The sequence below is a fragment of the Lonchura striata genome, chromosome 14 (genome assembly GCF_050655825.1).
Source record: "Lonchura striata isolate lonStrDom1 chromosome 14, ASM5065582v1, whole genome shotgun sequence".
Classification (NCBI taxonomy): Eukaryota; Metazoa; Chordata; class Aves; order Passeriformes; family Estrildidae; genus Lonchura; species Lonchura striata.
Window position 1 is genome coordinate 7,224,614 of NC_140716.1, and position 17,548 is coordinate 7,242,161.

At 38.0% G+C, this 17,548-nt stretch overlaps 2 protein-coding genes across 2 annotated transcripts in view; one reads left to right on the forward strand and one right to left on the reverse strand.

The window, feature by feature from the left end:
• LMTK2 (lemur tyrosine kinase 2) overlaps nt 1-17,548 on the reverse strand; it is a 109,385-nt gene that overhangs the window by 70,189 nt on the left and 21,648 nt on the right. The window lies entirely within an intron of this gene.
• LOC110475470 (parvalbumin, thymic) lies at nt 11,884-17,051 on the forward strand. The gene is made up of 5 exons (XM_021539656.4): nt 11,884-12,028; nt 13,734-13,801; nt 14,583-14,715; nt 14,933-15,042; nt 16,338-17,051. The coding sequence occupies exons 2-5, from the start codon at nt 13,741-13,743 to the stop codon at nt 16,361-16,363; spliced, it is 330 nt and encodes a 109-aa protein (XP_021395331.3). The 5' UTR covers nt 11,884-12,028; nt 13,734-13,740; the 3' UTR covers nt 16,364-17,051.

Genomic DNA, 17,548 nt, shown 5'->3' on the forward strand with positions numbered 1-17,548 from the left:
AAATTAGAAATACATAAACATATTTGCACTGTTTCTGTGCTCTCCATAACAATATTTGTTTCTCTCTCCAATCCAAGATGAACTGCACAGAACAAAATGAAATACAGAAAAAATCCCCATTATTTTATTTTTCTGAGTCTAGTTCTTTGCCATTTATTATTGGCTTGCATAGCAGATCAGATGGGACTATTTAATTTTAAAATAAAACTACCATCTTGATAGCTGGGAAAATTCATACATGGACCAAATCTACCATAAGGCAGCTCTTAATCAGGCAAAAGCTGAAACTTTGTCAATACAGGGATAAGCAAAAATGCATGACCAGTGTAACTCAAATCCTGTTTCTACTGAACTTAAGAACTTACAGAAAAGCTAAAAGCTAAACCAAACCAAACCAAAACCACCCTGACAACAAAACCAACTAGCCTGTGTTCCAGTACAATTTTTCATCTCGAGAAATCTTTAATAGTAACTGTAGAGTTCACATAAACTTTTCAGCCATTAAAGAGATAAGCCAAGTTTTGCTTATGGGGAAACAGCATGTTAAGTGATGGAACCCTTTGTGATGCATTTACACTGAGTAGGATCTGATTCCTGGAATGATCTGTCTTGTAATTAAGCAGTTTGTAGCATAAGATTCTGTTCAATATACACTGAGACAATATCAACAATTTCCATTTTGGCTTTGACCTCTTTCTTTCACCCTTTTTTAAAGACAAAGACTGTCCCTTAAATGCCTGTGGTGGCACAAAGCACACAATAAATATCTGCTGTCCAGGGCCACAGGGAGGATCAACATCTGAATTAGAATTTAGGTAGTGCATCCAGGGTTTCGCATATTTCTCTCTGAAAAGCATAAACAATTTACATCCACAGACAGGTGTTTCCTGGAGGCAGAACTGTAGAGGTGCAGGAGTGGGGTCCAGTCCTGTGCTTCCTCTTGATCCCTGCCAGGGTAGGTCCTTGCTCCTGAACTCAGCCATGTGAACTATTCAGACAGATACCTGCTGCCATTCCTGGGCATTCTGCAACCTTTGCTGCCTGAAGAGTGGCCTGTTCCTCCTTCTGCTGACAATTACCATCTTTCTCTGACCATGTGTTGAAATGTTCCTCTTTTGACTGGGAAGTAAATTTAAGAATATGGCTGACAATGACCACATCACCTTAAGAAAAACTTCCATGTATTTTGACACTGGTCACAAAGTATACTAACATAGCTTTAACCATGATGAGGTACAGGATGAAAAATTTACAGATCTTGGTAAAAACAAGGATGCTACTTTCATTTTCTTTAATTTTCAATTAAGGTAGTAGAGAAACAAAGATTAAATTCATTCGAATGACCCACAGCTTCTGTAGCTATCAGATCCACCTTGTTAAGCAATTTCCAAGTGTTAATTATAACATAATTTGAATGGGAAACATGTCTTATTGTGGTCCAGATCATGTTGGCACTTAAGTAAATGGGAATTTTGCCATTGACTTTAATGGAACAGGAAGTCTCATATAGTAGGCATTTATAAATTTCAGATATTTTCCCCATAATTTATAAATTATGATGTTGCTTGCAAGACTAAATCTTACTCCAGTCCCAGCAGAAATCCATGGAATGTCTCTCTTTTGGACCCAGGAACACTGTGTTTCCTGTGTATTGTATTTATTTCTGTCAGGGAAAGTTAATTTCATTCTGCAATCCATTCTCCAGACAACAGAGAAATGACAGCAGCAGCCTCTGAAAGAGTTGTGTCCACCCTCATCAGCCACAGGGACCGTTCCAGTGCTGTGTGAGGAGAAGAACACAGGGACATGGCTGGGCCAGACAGACTGTGGGGCTACCCAGGGTGAGATGTGCTGAGATTTCAACTTGATTCATTTGCCCAGAAAATCTCCTTCTTGTCAGAGAGATTCCTTAATGCAGAATAAAACCACCAGAGCAATTCTCTGAGCATCCTCTTCTTATAAAGCTAAAAATACAAAAATCATGAAGTCTGACATACCACACACATACAGAGCCTGTCTTTCCATGCATAGGAAAAAAAAATCTTTTTCTTTGCTTTTCATTCTTATAAAACCTTTGAGTTTTTCAGCATTGGGATTGTGGCCTCTTAACTTTTTTTTAATTTAAATCTTCCCAGCTGAAGAACTTACAGAGAAACACTCTTTTGTAATTGAAAGGTTTTATAAGAATGAAAAGCAAATGAAAATAATATAAATAGGAGCTCATAATAAATTTCAGTGTTGTCCTATTTAGTGCAATAAAAACCGATATTATATATGCACTTTACCATAATCAAAACACATTGAGAGATTGATTCTACAATTTGTATTCATTAAATTCCCAATCACTCCTTACCAGAGCTTTATTTAGAAATTTGCCAAGACTCTTGTTTCCTACAACTTCACAGATGTAGAATTTACAATCCAATTCACCACTAAGCAAATGTTGCCTGCAGAAATGTCAGATAATACAAACTGTCTCAGAAAGATCTGGAAAGTGTTCTGTGTTCCCCAGAAGAGAAATAACCATTACCACCAGGGAAAGATTCCTGTCATATATGATTCAAAGAAAGGGACTTTATAATATTAATTGCAAATATTTGGAAGTCAATTTTAAAAAGTCAATTTGGCAGTATATTTGTTTGGGGAAGGAACCTAATTTTCAGTGTTAAGAACAGTCACTTTGCCCAGGTTTTTGCCTACTGTACCAGGAATTCTACTATGATATTTACAGACAAATTTGTAAAACCCAGCATTTGGTCTGCAGATTCTTCCTAACTCTGGAAGTCTAACGTTATCAGCTGTGAGATAAAGGCAGAAATAGCTCTGTGCACAGATGTGCTCTAGGCAACATCAGAAAATACATCCCTTCTCCTGAGCTTGTCAAGACTGCACATTTTCCCTTGCATGAAAAGGAAATCCGAGGCTGCATTTTTAGCAGCACTATGGAGAAAAGACACTAAGTCCTTGAGAGTTAAAAATTGGATGCATTTTAAAAACCTACCTTCCATGTATTTACCTCAAAAATGTAGCTCTTTCCCTAAACAGGCACAATATGATAAAACTTGAAACCAGTGTGTGGGAAGTGATCAACAGGAGAAGCTAGAGAGAATTTGGATTCTGGTGACTCTTTTGGGTACGGAGGCAGAGTCTATTCCCCAAACACAGAACTCGGTGTTTTTGTTAAATATAGCCCTAAACTCTCACTGTGCTTGAAAATATGTGTCAGCTTTATCTGCATTGACCAGTCTGTAATTTTACACCCTGTTGGTGATCTGAAAAAACAGTCTTAACACAAACTAGGCTGAGAGCCTGTGCTTTTAGAAAACCCTAAGGCTGGAATAAAATTTGTGGTATTTTTCAATTTTGTACTGTTGCTTTTGTGCCAAGATCACAAGGCTTGTGAGCAGCAGCACAAGCACAAGCTCTTGCTGCAGGATTATTCAGCTTTGTTCAGTTATGAACACAGTGGGAGGAACCCACATGGACCTTAGAAACTAGAATTTAGAAAAAAAGCATTTAAGGGTCATAGAAAGATATTTACTTCATGATTTTGGTGGAGAGACTTTCCCACCACAACCGAGAAGGAACTTTTAAGCTTCTTTTGTTTTCTACTGAACTGTCATTAATGAATTGTGCTACTAGCAGCAAAAATATATTCAATACATCATCCTTTAATTTTGACTTTTCTAATACTGATGCCAATATCCTTTAAATTAAATGCTCTGCCATACTCAGGTAAACAGGTCTGATATTCACAAAGTCTGCATGGTTCTCTTAAGAATAGTGCTAAAACCATGATGGGGATTTTGGGTCAGCTGAGACACAGGCTGAGACACAGGATATCTGATCTAGCAGTTCCTTAGTTGGAATTTCCTTAGTAGCTGAAACAGTAGAGGACAAGCTGAATTATCGGATTCATCTGACAACTTAAAATGTTCTAAATTAAGTGGTGGTGTTAAACACATTGATTTTCTTTTGCTAGGCTGGAATGAATGGAAACAAAGATAATTTTGAAAAGTATTGTTTGAGTCGAATTAATTTGATTGTAAATGGAGTTAACAATAGCTTTCGTATGTCAAGCCTTTTTCACCTAAACACCCTTCAAAATAATCAGGAAAGAGACTACGAAGAAATCTCTTTCTTGCTTTAACTGTAAACGTTTCTCATCTATAATTCTATGGTGTTTTTTATCTCTTCCATCTGCTCTACGTGTTCTGCATTCCCTGGACACAAACAAACAGTTTAGTAACTATATTAGCTCAATTCTGTATTTCTTGCATCAAGCCATGTCACGCCAAGCCAGCAGGTTGGGATGCTCAGCCTTATTCCTGCTGCTTATGGCAGGATTGTAAATGCAAAATCTATTGTAGGAACTGACCCACAGGCACTGCTCACTCTTGGGACTATGTCAGATCTCTTCAGGAGAACAAATGGCTGCTCTATTTGAGTGGGGTTTACCCAGATTAATTTCAATAAACCAGGAAAATCTCTAGCTCTGCCCAGTCATGAGACAGTGTCTCCAAACAGATTTTGCTCTTTTGAGAAAGCAGAATTTCAGGCTGTTTTCCTCCCCAGAGGCACAGCTGAGCGTGCTGTGCAGCGCTGGCTCCACGCTGCCCCGGGACAGCTGCGACCTTCCTGAGCCATGGGCTTCAACTGGGCTTCTGGAGGACCTGAGCTAACAAGAGCCAAAGCACCATGGCCTCAATCCCAAGTCTGTCCTCTCAAATCCCTCTGGCAATATCCCTACACAGGTGATACCCCACAGACTGCAGTCTCCACAAGGTTTATGGATGTTCTTTTTGTGGGAAGGTTGTTACAGCATTTTAACATCTAAAGATTGCACCTTTATTTTCCATTTTATAATTGTATTTGTTTCTCTAAGAGCAGCCTTGCTATTTTTGCCATTGTTTTTGTTTATCCTGTTTTCCTTGGAAAACTCTGGGGCGTTGCTAAAGAACTGGCAGAATTAGGACACCAAGATACAAGTGCTGCCTGATTATCAGATCACGTTTTTTATACTTCTAGTTTTAAAATCCAGTTCCGCTCACTCAAAGGAAATCCTCCTCTTGGAAGATGACTTGCTGGCCATTTCAGCAGAAGATAAGTTTCCATGTTTTCCTTTTGTTAATAACACTGAGTTGTCCATATACTCGGGGTGTAAATAGAAACAAATTCTGCAAATAAATATAGTTCTTCTGATTATAGAAGATGTCCAAGCAAATGCCCCAGAGCAGTGGGTCACACCATGACTAAGTTACTGTCCCTCAGACCCAGCAGAGTCATTGCCCAGAAACCTCCCAGGACTGCCTCCACCAAAATGGAACAAATTAACAGAGACCAGGCAGATAATTTCAGTTGCTTACATCCATAAATGCACTGACACAACTGCTTATAGAGATTTAAATTTAAGAGTGGTGGCTTATGCATTAGTTTCAACAAGGCTTAGAACAACTTTCAAACCTTATTCAATGGATTCTTCTCTATTCATTTTGTAACACCTACATATTTAATAGAAAAATCTGCTTTTTCGCCAAATATTCATGAATGTTAAACCATGCCTAACTTTGTACTTTTCTCCAAAGCATGACTTGAATTCTTCTACTAGTTCTAATAATGCATACTCTTTAATTCCTATGCCAAAAAAATATCCATCATTCATAACCAGAAGCATTCATAATTTAAATGACTGTCTCTGCTGTTGATGGCACCATCAATTACAGGGTTAGGTGATGGGGAAGATCTGCACTGATTAGCATGCATTTTTCAACATCACTGCTCAGTAAGGTTTTATATAGATGCAACTTTCAGGAAGTAGCTGGGATCTGGTATTCTGAAATTACCTTGCCATGGTATTCTGAGATAACAGCTTTGGAGCATTTCTTAGTAAAGGTTTCACATTTCATTTAATAATCAAATTTCAATAACATCACATTGGCCACAGAAGTAATTAACTTTCCAGAAAAAATTCTACGAACAAATTTTGCCCAGAGCTACAGCTTGTACAGCCCAGCTCAGCATAATGTAGGACATAGAATATATTTGCAAAATATTCTTACTTCTCAAATTCAGCAAAGTACTTAGGCATTTATTGTCCTTATCACCTGCTTTCATCTATCTCTACTCAGAAAGGGACAAGCCAATATGGAGAATTCGTGAATCAACAAGACACCTTCTGCTCTCACCATCTAGATTTTGACTATGGATGTCATGGTATGGTATATCAAAATGCAAGAGTCAAATAAAATAATAAGTGAAATCCTTCAAAAATTGTGAGTTCTCTCAGAGAATCAAAAATGCATCAAGCACCTCCCCATTTACCTCCTGTGTGAGCAGGAGCTCAAGCTCAGTTCCTCTGCAGTTAAAGGGCATTTTCTGCTGTAACAATTAACCAAGCACAGCCAGGCTGGAATTCATGTTCCAAGGGAGACAGGCCTCCTGCTCCAGAGATTCACCTGGCCTTTTCTAGCCTTTTTCTCCTTAAGCTTCCTGTTTAGTAAAGTTCCTTTTTAAATGTATCCTTTTTAGCAAGGTGCAATCATTACTATAATTCAGCTCAGATGAAGGAAGCCATTACAATTCAAGGAAAGACTGTTATAAGTGAATTTATAACTTGAATACAATAAATTTAATTTTTCATTCAGAGCAACAGACTTGAAGTAATTTACTTTACACCTGACTGCAGCAATTTGCCAATAAAATCCACAGTGAATATAATGTGGTTTGTCCATAAATGGAAAAGAAGGACTTGCATTTGCTGTCTGAGTTGTCCTATGCTATGCAATAAAGCTTGAAATCACTGGACTATCTGGACACTGATACCACTCAGGAGCTACAGCACAAATGCAGCACTGTATAGGAAGAACAATGCCTGCTTCTGTCTTTTCATCCCACTGATCCTTCGAATATTTGAACAGTGGAATCACTTCATTGATGAACCATTTGATTAAACCAGGCTTAGCTCTCAAATGCTCAATGGATTCTTGTTTGTAAAGACTTGATGCTTTCATATCCGATGCTGTTATGTCTCTAGTACCAATTTCCATATTCATTCAGCTTACTCTTCTATAGTCCTCATTCTAATTATTGTCAGTGTTGTTGGCAACGTCTAATGAGGGACGAAGGAATGCTTCTGAGTTCCTGGGTCCGGGTGTTGTGCCCTGGAGACATGAACTCCACATTTGGACAGCACCCAAACACACATCAGCCCCTTATCATGCTCTAGTTTGCATAGAAAAGAAGCCCAGCACCAAGGGTGGAAGGAGCTGGGACAAGTCCTGACTATTTCCCAGTCTTAGCAAGTGGAGGAAAAGGGCATTAAGTCACACCTCACTGGGCACCTTTAAGTCAGATTGGGTCCAGGCTTTGTGCACAAAGAAAACATCTCTCAGAGTCAGCATCTGGGGCTTTTGAAACCCATATATCCTTGGAATATATATACATATACTTCCTTGAAAAGCAACTCTGCCAAAAGAGTCAAAGGCCCTGCTTTATTCAGCAGTATGGGTACCAGATCAGCAAAGTACAGATAATGACCCAGTTCTTACTTGGTGCTCCTGCAATTATACAACCCAAGGAGCTGTTTCTGTTTATAGTGGGACCCGCTGTTTACACAGTGGGATAAGGACTATACAAGAACATACAGACAGGCTGAAAAACATCTGAGTTCATTTCAAACACATCTATATTTGAAAGCTTGCTGCAACTGAGGATTATTTATAGTGGTTATAAGCCACAGTCATGGAGCAGTACTGCACCAGGCTATGTAGTGTAAACACACAGACTAAAGTTACAACTCCTGTAACAAGGATCACGAGGGATTTTACCACACAGGATTTGAAAAACACAGCTCAAGAACAGAATATGGTAGATCAAATATTGACTAGAACTTCTGTTTTCAGCATGTGTCTTTGCTTTCAACTTAGCTAGAGAAGACTGCCGTGGCAGAATTGATTTTATTTTCTATTCAAAAACAATGATAATCCTAGACATACCTTGTTATTGCCATTTTTATTTGGACACTTTCAAAAGTAATAAGCTTGTTGCTTCAGAATTAAGGCAAGAAATTAGATTTTTTTTTTTTTTACTCTTACTGCAAATAATTTAAACCTGTGGATGGAATCATCTGGAGATTCAAGTATCTTGTCTGTCTATGAATGATTGTATCAGATTTAACAGACCCAAAAATCTACCATTTCAGAAATCAGTCTATGAGAATTTCTTTATTTTAAAAAAAGCTTTTTTTTTCTGCATCACTAAATGAACATTTTTAGAAAGAAACAGAAATGGAAGTGAACTGGAAAGGTTAAATTCAGAAATAAAATTCCTGAGCTTCAGAAATCACATAGAATTTACATCTGGCCCATATTCCTTTCAAATTTTGGAATCAGGGTTGAAATTCCCATTTCAGATATGGAGGACCAGAAATTGTCTGATTTTTGCAACAATTTACCTGGCTTAAAAATTATGTTTTATGCATGTAGGAAAAATATGACTGAAATAGTTTTATACATTAACATTTTACATGGCACTAGGAACTGAAAAGCTGCATTGTAAATTTTTGGTATCTCTGAAAACCTACCTCAGAGGCTGAACCCACATGACATTAGAATAATAGCTGGTGAAAAATAAATTACTTAAATTTTTTGATTCATTCAAGTATGCAAAAATAAATCAGATGTTATTTGGTGTATTTTCCACATACAGCTTCCTCCCACCATAGCAACCCTTCATTCATTTCCTTTATTCAGCATTTTACTGGAGGGGTAGTTATGAGGTATCTACCAATAGTAGGTTAAGTAATAGAAACCTAAAACCACTCACAGATATTCCCAGATCTCTCCAGGAGTTACATTCCTCAAATGACTGGAGCATGATGCATTAATATAATTACACTAAATTACATCTATACAGTTTCTTTTATCTCATATATTCCCAAAGCAAAATACAAGTTGAATGAATATTCCACTCTCACTGCTCACAAGCCATTTAACAATAGGCTAAACACGTTTTGTCAGGTGATTCCTGTTCCCTGACTCATGACCATGGATACCCCTATCAGAAGCATTCAGCTCATCCATCTGAAAATGGTCTTAGGCATGTATGAGGCACTAAATCACACTTATTTAAATTAAAGCAGGCACTCACACAACTCTTCACTGCACTTTTGTTGCTCTCTTGCACATGATTCATATCAGCACTTAAAGAAGAATGACAAGAATAGATTATAGAACAATCAAAGAACTTATGATGACCTAAAATACAGCTTTTCAAACTGGGGAGGTAGCTTCAGATGCTAAAAGAATTAAGGCTAAAAATAAAACAACTCCTTGCCTCAAGAAGGCAAAGATCCTTGAGCAAAAAGAAATGCTCAAGCCCAAGGGTTTAAAACTGCTTTTAGTAGTAATCTGACAGGCTGAAAGGGATATCTTTTCCTTACTTTTTCATACTTCACCAGTTCTTGCCATGCCAAGTTGGATGGCAGCTGCAAAGTTCCTAACAGTATTTGATTTAAGAAAGCAAAAGTGACTAGACAGATGTTTATGCAATCTCTAATGTGGGGTTTGAAAAGAAAATGGTTGTTGGAGGCTGGTTGTAAATAGTTACATGATCCCTGTGCATTTCATCAGTGCACATGTTCTGGATCTCTAGTGCCTCCAATCTTACTGCAAAAGTGACTCCAAAATTTGCTGGAGTCTGAGTACAGCTGAACAGACCGGACCCATAAATCATTTGACTACATGCTTTGCCCTTAAAATTGCAGGGCACAAAAGAAATTACCTTGTCAAAGCCTCTTAGAAAACAGAGCACACTTTTAAAGACTGCATCCTTATATGCTTCACATAAAGTTCAAACTAATGGCAACAGCCCACAGGCATTAAAAGAAATAACAGCAATCAATGCTATTTTTAAAGGGAAGAGTGGGGGCGAAGGGTTAACATATGTGGAATTAGCCCCGGGCAAAATGAGAAGCCATTGCATCTAAAATCAAATGCATTCTCTGAAATAGACACCAGGGACCAAATTCCCATGTACACTCCTGCAGTCCAAGAGTTTCAGCAGAATTTGGCTTCCTCTTAACTTAGCTTCATTAGGTCATTTCATGCCATCAGTTTTTATGTTGGACACCCTACGTACTGCACATCAGTTGTTGGCACTATGTAGACAATTTTCCAAATTGGAGGGGGAGGAAAGGGTGGTGTGTGTAAAAGGAAAAGGAATTTTTTCCCATTTAGAATAAAAGTAATTTCTCAGAAGAGTTTGAGGGGGGAAAGTGGTATTTGTATCCCTTCTACCAGATGTCATCAGTGACAACAAGAGCCAGTATTAAATATCTCTTCATCAAATTCTTCTTAGAATTTTTCAGCGTCAGCTGGTCAAAAACCCATTCAGAAAACAGGGAAAGCTGAAATCTTCCACAGCCATTCTTGACCAACAAAAGATTATCTTCTCTGCAAAAGAATTCTGTGTCTGAAACTGTTTCATGGAGGACAGACTTGCAGAATTTTTAATAAGGAAAAAACTTATAGCAGTAATTTTTCTCATGTTTATATACTGCAAATGATACAGAACCTCCTCCTCAGAGAAAATTTTTTTCAATGGTCTTTTGTTGCCTTTTGATCAGCTGCTGTCTGTGCTGGATGCACTAAGGTCCTGTAGGTACCCTTCATTTGTCACTTTTCTGTCTGGCACCCTGGTTTATTAGTGACTAGTTCCAGTGATTGGTTAGGTCTGTCTTCCATCTTAGAGGGAAATGCTATGGGAAAATAAATGCCTTGATACTCTCTCTGACATTAAGACAGTCTCTGCACTGTCACCTCTTACTCTGCCACCACCTCAAGCTGTGATGCCAATTGCACTGTCATCCCTTGCCATCACTTAATCCTGGCCATAATGATACCTTGTGCTGTCACCCATATGACTTGTCTTTCACTGTGCTGCTACCCCAAGGCACAAGTGAGATCCAAGCTGACAAGCTCCTCACCCAGCTAGGGTACAAAATTTGAGAAGAAAATTGAGATGATCAGATAATATCCATGAAAAAAGTAACTAGCACAAAGGAACACTGAGAAACTGCACTGGCCAAACAATTCTAGAAAATAATCTCTGACTGAAAACTGAAAAGATGCTCTTCAGACACTGTTATAGTGATGGTGTTGCTATTGAAATTTTTCTCTCTATTCTGAAAGCAAAGATCTTTCATGTAGGGCTCAGGGACTTCTGTCTCAGAAACAGCTGGGCAGATCACAACCCCTTTGCTTCATACATACCCGACTAAACAGGTTGTCAGAATCTTGCAGAATTGTAAGATTGTCTCTGGAAACAGAACAGATGAAATACCCTCCCCCAACCAACTGTTCTGATGGATTGACATATTATTTTACCTCCTTTAGCAACAAATTCACTGTGTGTTTTTTTGTCTTTCCAAACAACAACAGATCAGACATTCTGGAGACAAAATGGCTATTATTTCCCCTGATTGGTTTACTATGCAAAAAATACCTGAAAGTTAAAAGGATACTTTTAATTTTTTTTCTTTTTGTTTAGTGCTCCAACAATGACACTCTATCACACAGAGCGTCTACAGATAAGATAACAAGTTATCACTTTTAAACAGTCATTAAAGACACCTATTCAAAAGTTATTGTGCTTCATTTCATCTGACTCCTCAGATCAAGCATATCAGACAGTGGGGGCTTTTGTCTTGCCCTACATCACATGAAGAAGCTGGTGTTTTCTGTTTAAATCAAGAAATTTGACATGACTCTGTTCTTTTTGCCTATCTGGCCACTTATCTTGTTTCGTTTGCAAATATCATATGTATTCTCTTGAGATAAAAATAGTGCAAGATGATTAGTTAGGCAAGTTCATTTGACACCATTCCCCCTTCGTGACGCTGAAATCTAAAATCTGTATATGGTATACAACTTAAAGTATATATATGCAAGCTCAGCTCTGCTGGAGATACACTGCAAGTGCCTTCCTCCCAACCTGACTGTTTCCTTATCCAGTCAAGAAGACCACAAAGGTAAGATGATTAGATCTTCTGCTTTCAAAGAAACACAAAAGCAAAATGCTCCCTAAACTGGAAAGCAATTAAAGTATCTATTCTTATCTCAGCTTCCAGTATGTTGTATCTTTACAAGCTAACATAGAACAGGATCAGCATTTGGATCAGAGGATGGAACAAGACAGGAATGATGCCCCTTGTCAAAAATGCTGTGATTTTTAGGTTTTCCTTCAACTCTTCCCCTTTTTAATCCTGTAAGCACTGAGACTTAAGTGAATGGATGAGCTCAAAGTTATATTGCTTAATGCTGAGAGGGAGAAGTATTTTGCACAAGAACCCACTGGAACAAAATAATTAAGTAGAAAAATAAAAGTAACCCAGCTGCCTGAGCTGGGGAAGGATTCATTGCCATCAGTGGGATGTGTGCCATCACTTTCTTAACCATTTCTGAGATATTCAGAAAGGAGCTAAAATTATTGACAATTTCTTCTGCTGCAAACCAACAGGTACAGAGGCAGCCATTTAATATTTTAGAGGAAGTTTAAACCTGTGTTTAGCTCTCAAACCAGTGCACAGACTATAAATGGGTACCACCAGTTGATTCCTTCTCAGTCCGTACTTAGACAGGAAGAATGATGTTGCTGAAGACTAGTTAGGGATTAATGAAAATGTATTTCTATTCTCTTCTGGCTTTAATGAAAAACTTTTCTATGCCTTAGTCCCCTTCTTTCACTAACATAAATTAAGAGTAATGTTGCAAGTTTTAAACTGTAATCTGTCTGCACTGGTGTGTGCTGTTTATAAAACTGTAAATGCATCAATACACTAAAATCAATTAGAAATTCAGGCATTATTGCATTTTGTTAAGTGATACACATTGCACTGGCAAACTACTGCAGCTGTTGGTGGCTGAATGGGACAGAGTATTTTTCTCAAATGAATTGCGGCTGTGTCAGAACCTCCACTCTACTAAGAATGAATATTAAGTTATGATACTTCTTTTCTAAAGACAACCACTTACTGAAATGCCAAAATCTGGGCAAAGATACGGTTTACTATAACCTATATGGAATCCAAAAGGAAAACAACCTTAGAAAATACTGACAAAAGCTTTTTTACAAAGCTCTCATGAAATGTAGTCTTTCGGTGATGCAGGAGCCCAGCAAGACACACATTGTTGCAACTAAACAGAGGAGGAACTTGCCCTCCAAATTTACATGAGTAAAATGACTATTACTAATTCTATACTAATATTTTCATTCTTTGTGAAGGTCACTACATCTATTGATAATAATATTAGTCTTTTCACATTCCAATTACACTTACTCCAGATACAGTTCTAGAGGACATACCAGCCCTATCTTTTATGTGTGCTGTAAATACACTCTGGGTTTTACTGAGTAATAATCCACCTCCAGGAAAGCCCACACAGAAGCCATGAAGTTCTGTGGTGTTGGACACCTTGGACATGCTCTCCGGGCGCAGCAGAGGCAGCAGACCTTCCTGAAGCCCCACGCACTCGCGTGCAGAATTCCTCCCTCATTCCCAGCTTTCAGTGGAAGCACCTGCTCCAGACATCTGTTACAGCATGCTCCACTTGCCATCAGATGAATAATGTCTCCCCTATCACACACTGTCAGTGCAGCAACTTCAAATAGAGCCATGAAAGTAGAAGAGAAGTCATTTTAATGACTAAGTAGCTCACATTTAATTTATTTTACAGTTCAACAATGGCCATCACTGACATCCTCTCTGCTAAAGATATTGAATCTGCTCTCTCCAGCTGCCAGGGTAAGGAATGGTTGCTCTGCAGACAGAAGATGCGTATCATTTTTATGTCTTAAGATGACATGCCTATCATTTTCCCCTTAGATTCCTTCCCTGTGAGATCTCTTTCTACACTACATTACAGTATAGTCCCTTAAATTCAAAAGGTCTCACAAGTGGTGAACAGCAATTAAAGGGCCACCATTTCAGTTAGGGCTGGCTTAACACTAAGCTGTCAGTGTCTAAACGTGTTAAAGACTTACATATAAAAAGTTGGCTCTGTCCTTCAAAATTTCAGAAAAAGCCTCAGCTTGCAGAATGAGTGTAATTTGTGAAGCAATTATCATTCTCACTTCTCTTAAGAGCAGCTCAGTAAGATCAAGACAATTTTCAAAATACTCAAAGATCTGGTCTGTCTCTGAACTACTTATTCTTCTATCAAATGCTTTACCTAAGTAAGGATTCCATTACAATTAATGAAGAATTACAGGAGCTGTTTGTAAGTCACAGCAGCACCCTCTTAATATTTATAATTAATTGAATGTGACACATTGTATGAATCCTGATCTAGCAGAATGTGCATTGTAGCAGAAAACTTTAAACTGGCTGAAAGGAAATATGACCACAGGCACAGAGTGATTAAAAAGGGAAATTATTATCCACTGTATCTGCTCTTTTGCTACACCAGAGAACAAGAGAAAGAGAGCAGACTGATGCTTAATAAAAGACATACATATTCACAAGGAATACACACAGTAGTAACGACTTCAAAGGAGAATATTTAACAACTTCTTCTTTCTTCCAGCTGATGATTCCTTCAACTACAAGTCTTTCTTCTCCATGGTTGGTTTATCCAGCAAAACTCCTGATCAGATAAAGAAAGTTTTTGGAATCCTTGATCAGGACAAGAGTGGTTTCATTGAAGAAGAGGAACTGCAGTAAGTACTGTTCAGATGCTCTACTTCTTTAAACAACAAAATCCTTTGAACTTGCTTGGTGTCCCTGAAGAAACCCTCGATGTTATTTTAAAAATAAAACACAAATCCTTGTATTTCCTTGAATCTGTGTGTATTCCCTCAGATAATTAGAACAAATATTACCTTATGGGACATTTCAAAGAGCAAAACTCAAGCACAGCCCCCTTTTATATTTCAGGCTGTTCCTGAAGAATTTCTCTTCAAATGCCAGAGCCCTCACCTCGGCAGAGACCAAGGCTTTTCTGGCTGCAGGAGACTCTGATGGTGATGGCAAAATTGGAGTGGAAGGTAAGACATTAGAAAATGGATAAACTTTGTGGTTTAAAATTAACACATTTCAGGCTGCTTTTAAACTGGGTCATGAAGAATACACACAACTACTTTGGTCTGATACTTTCTGCCACAATTTTTATATGAGTAAATACTCCATTATTTTCACAGCTTTATTCCCATTTGGTCTCTGTTGCAGCAACAGAATATTTAGGCCCATTGTAGAGTCTGGTCTTCCAATCAATGATAATAGCTTTGGGGTTAATCCTGCAGTGTTTCTGATCCATAGACTCAATGTGCCAAATTCTTAAAAGATTGAGAACACCTGAATTTCTCAGAATTTCTATTTCAGCAGTGGATGCTCAGCACTTCTGGCCATACAATATTTCCATTTTTAAACACATCTCCACCTTAAAAATCTTATTTCTTTGTCTCCTACTATCAAACATTGGCCACTATTACTGGGTGCTTAATTCACTAATTTAAAATATGACTGGTATTGTTTCTCAGGGCTGCAACTGCAGCAGTGCAGCACAAGATTTTGTGCTGGAAAATTATCTGATAAGTGCACATTTTACTGGGCAGACCTTTGAGCAACTCAATCAAATTCCTGAGGAAAACCTCACAGGGATGATATGAACTAGTCAGGTTATTTCTTTTAGAAACCGCAGTACAGAAAAATAGGACATTATGCATCATGTATGAGAGAGGAAGTCACTGAAAACAGGGCTGTCTCAGCTGAACTAGGACAGGTGGCAATAACTCCAACAGACACACGTGCTAATCTTAGCCAGATTTGGGAGGAGAGAGAGATACACTGTTGGGAGGAATTTGCTTTAGCAGCAGCTTTTGCAGATTCTGTTTATGAGCCCCAAACAGGGCATCGTATTGTGCAGATCTTGGCCCTTAACCATTGAATCTCCCATTCTGGAATTACTTCACTACAGATATTTTTTATTTGGAATAACAACAAAACAAAAAAACTCCTTTCACTGTGAGCTACAGGCTCCTCTTCCTTGGCTATTATCAGAGTTTGTGATGGGGTAAAGATAGTTTACCTTTAAGTCAGGATTTCCCACAAATACAGATTTACAGACACACTCCTCCTCTCTGCACTTACTCTTTTTAAGGAGCGAAAAATCTGTTACGCCCCCAGAATCTCAGTTTAGCAGTAGCTTGTGCAGTGTTATAATAACTTTGGGAGCCCTCCATGCCTAGGAGTTTTAGTCATTTTTATCTATCTTTTTAAAGATGTCAAAAACCTTCTTTCAACGAGTTTTATTCCCTGCTTTTCTCACTTTCTTCCCTGACAGAATTCCAGTCTCTGGTGAAGGCATAAACAGCATTAAGACCAAAGACAACCTTGGACTGACTCTGCCAATTACCTCGTCCAGCAAGCACTTCCCACTCAGCGTGTGTTCGTACATTTTTATATTGTTTCAGGCATTAACAGTTCCCCACATGTGAAGTTCACACACCTGATTGCTGAGAAAACTTGCAATGTTTTGGTCACATGGTATTGTTACATTTCCATTGTAAAAAAGGCACTTTGTGATTTTCCATCACTGATAATGTTGATATTGTGGTTGGAGAGGGGAGAAAACAATTAATAAATCAACTAAACAAAAAGACCCTTGGGGGGGAAAAGCTGCTTTTAAAAATTTGGTTTAGGTTCTCCATCCTCATACTTGAGCATGCTGACTCAAGATACAGTTTTGATGATCTTAAATCATCTTAAATCATCATCTTAAAAATCATCATTTTGATGATCTTAAATTGTCATTTTAAATATGGTATCATCTCAGGCTTAATTGTACTGATTTAATTGAGGTATATTTCTGATTAATTCTCTGATACTTGAGGAAAATAAATGCTGAAAAGATAGCTAAAAATAATTCCTATAAAGTCCCAACCCAACCAATATGAGAAAAAAAAATTAAGACATTTAAGAGGAGTTCACATATAGCTCAAAGTACTGAATAAGTTGTGGGTAATTTTCCAAAATAAAGTAGTAGATCACAGCGTAATTGTATCGCCAGAATGTGTTTATGGCCTAAAATGTGACTGTCCCTTAAGAAGATTTATCTTTCATGAAATCTAAGGCAGCTGTGAGATAGAGGAGAAGGGTCTAATCCTACTCTGACACTGTCACAAGTCATGGTCCCCTGACAACCTGGGCCACAGGCCTGGAGGTTTTTCCATGGATCATGAACCTGTTGCTTATTGTCTCTTAACACACACAAAACAATAATACTTGCCACATCTGTGAATTTCTGGGCTTTCTTCAGATGAAACTATAGCCAATCTTGCTGTCTGATTACCCTAAAGCTCTTACATTGTTAAATAAGGGCCATTACTCAAGTCTTTCATTTATTATATGAATTATTATCTATATGTTCTATAATAACAGCAGTTTTCTTCAGTCTGAAAGCTAAGAACTAGTCTTCCCTTTGAGAAGTGTCTTACAGGATTTAGAGTTGGTTATAGCATTGTCTTCACTAGTGGACAAAGTAAATAATGTTCA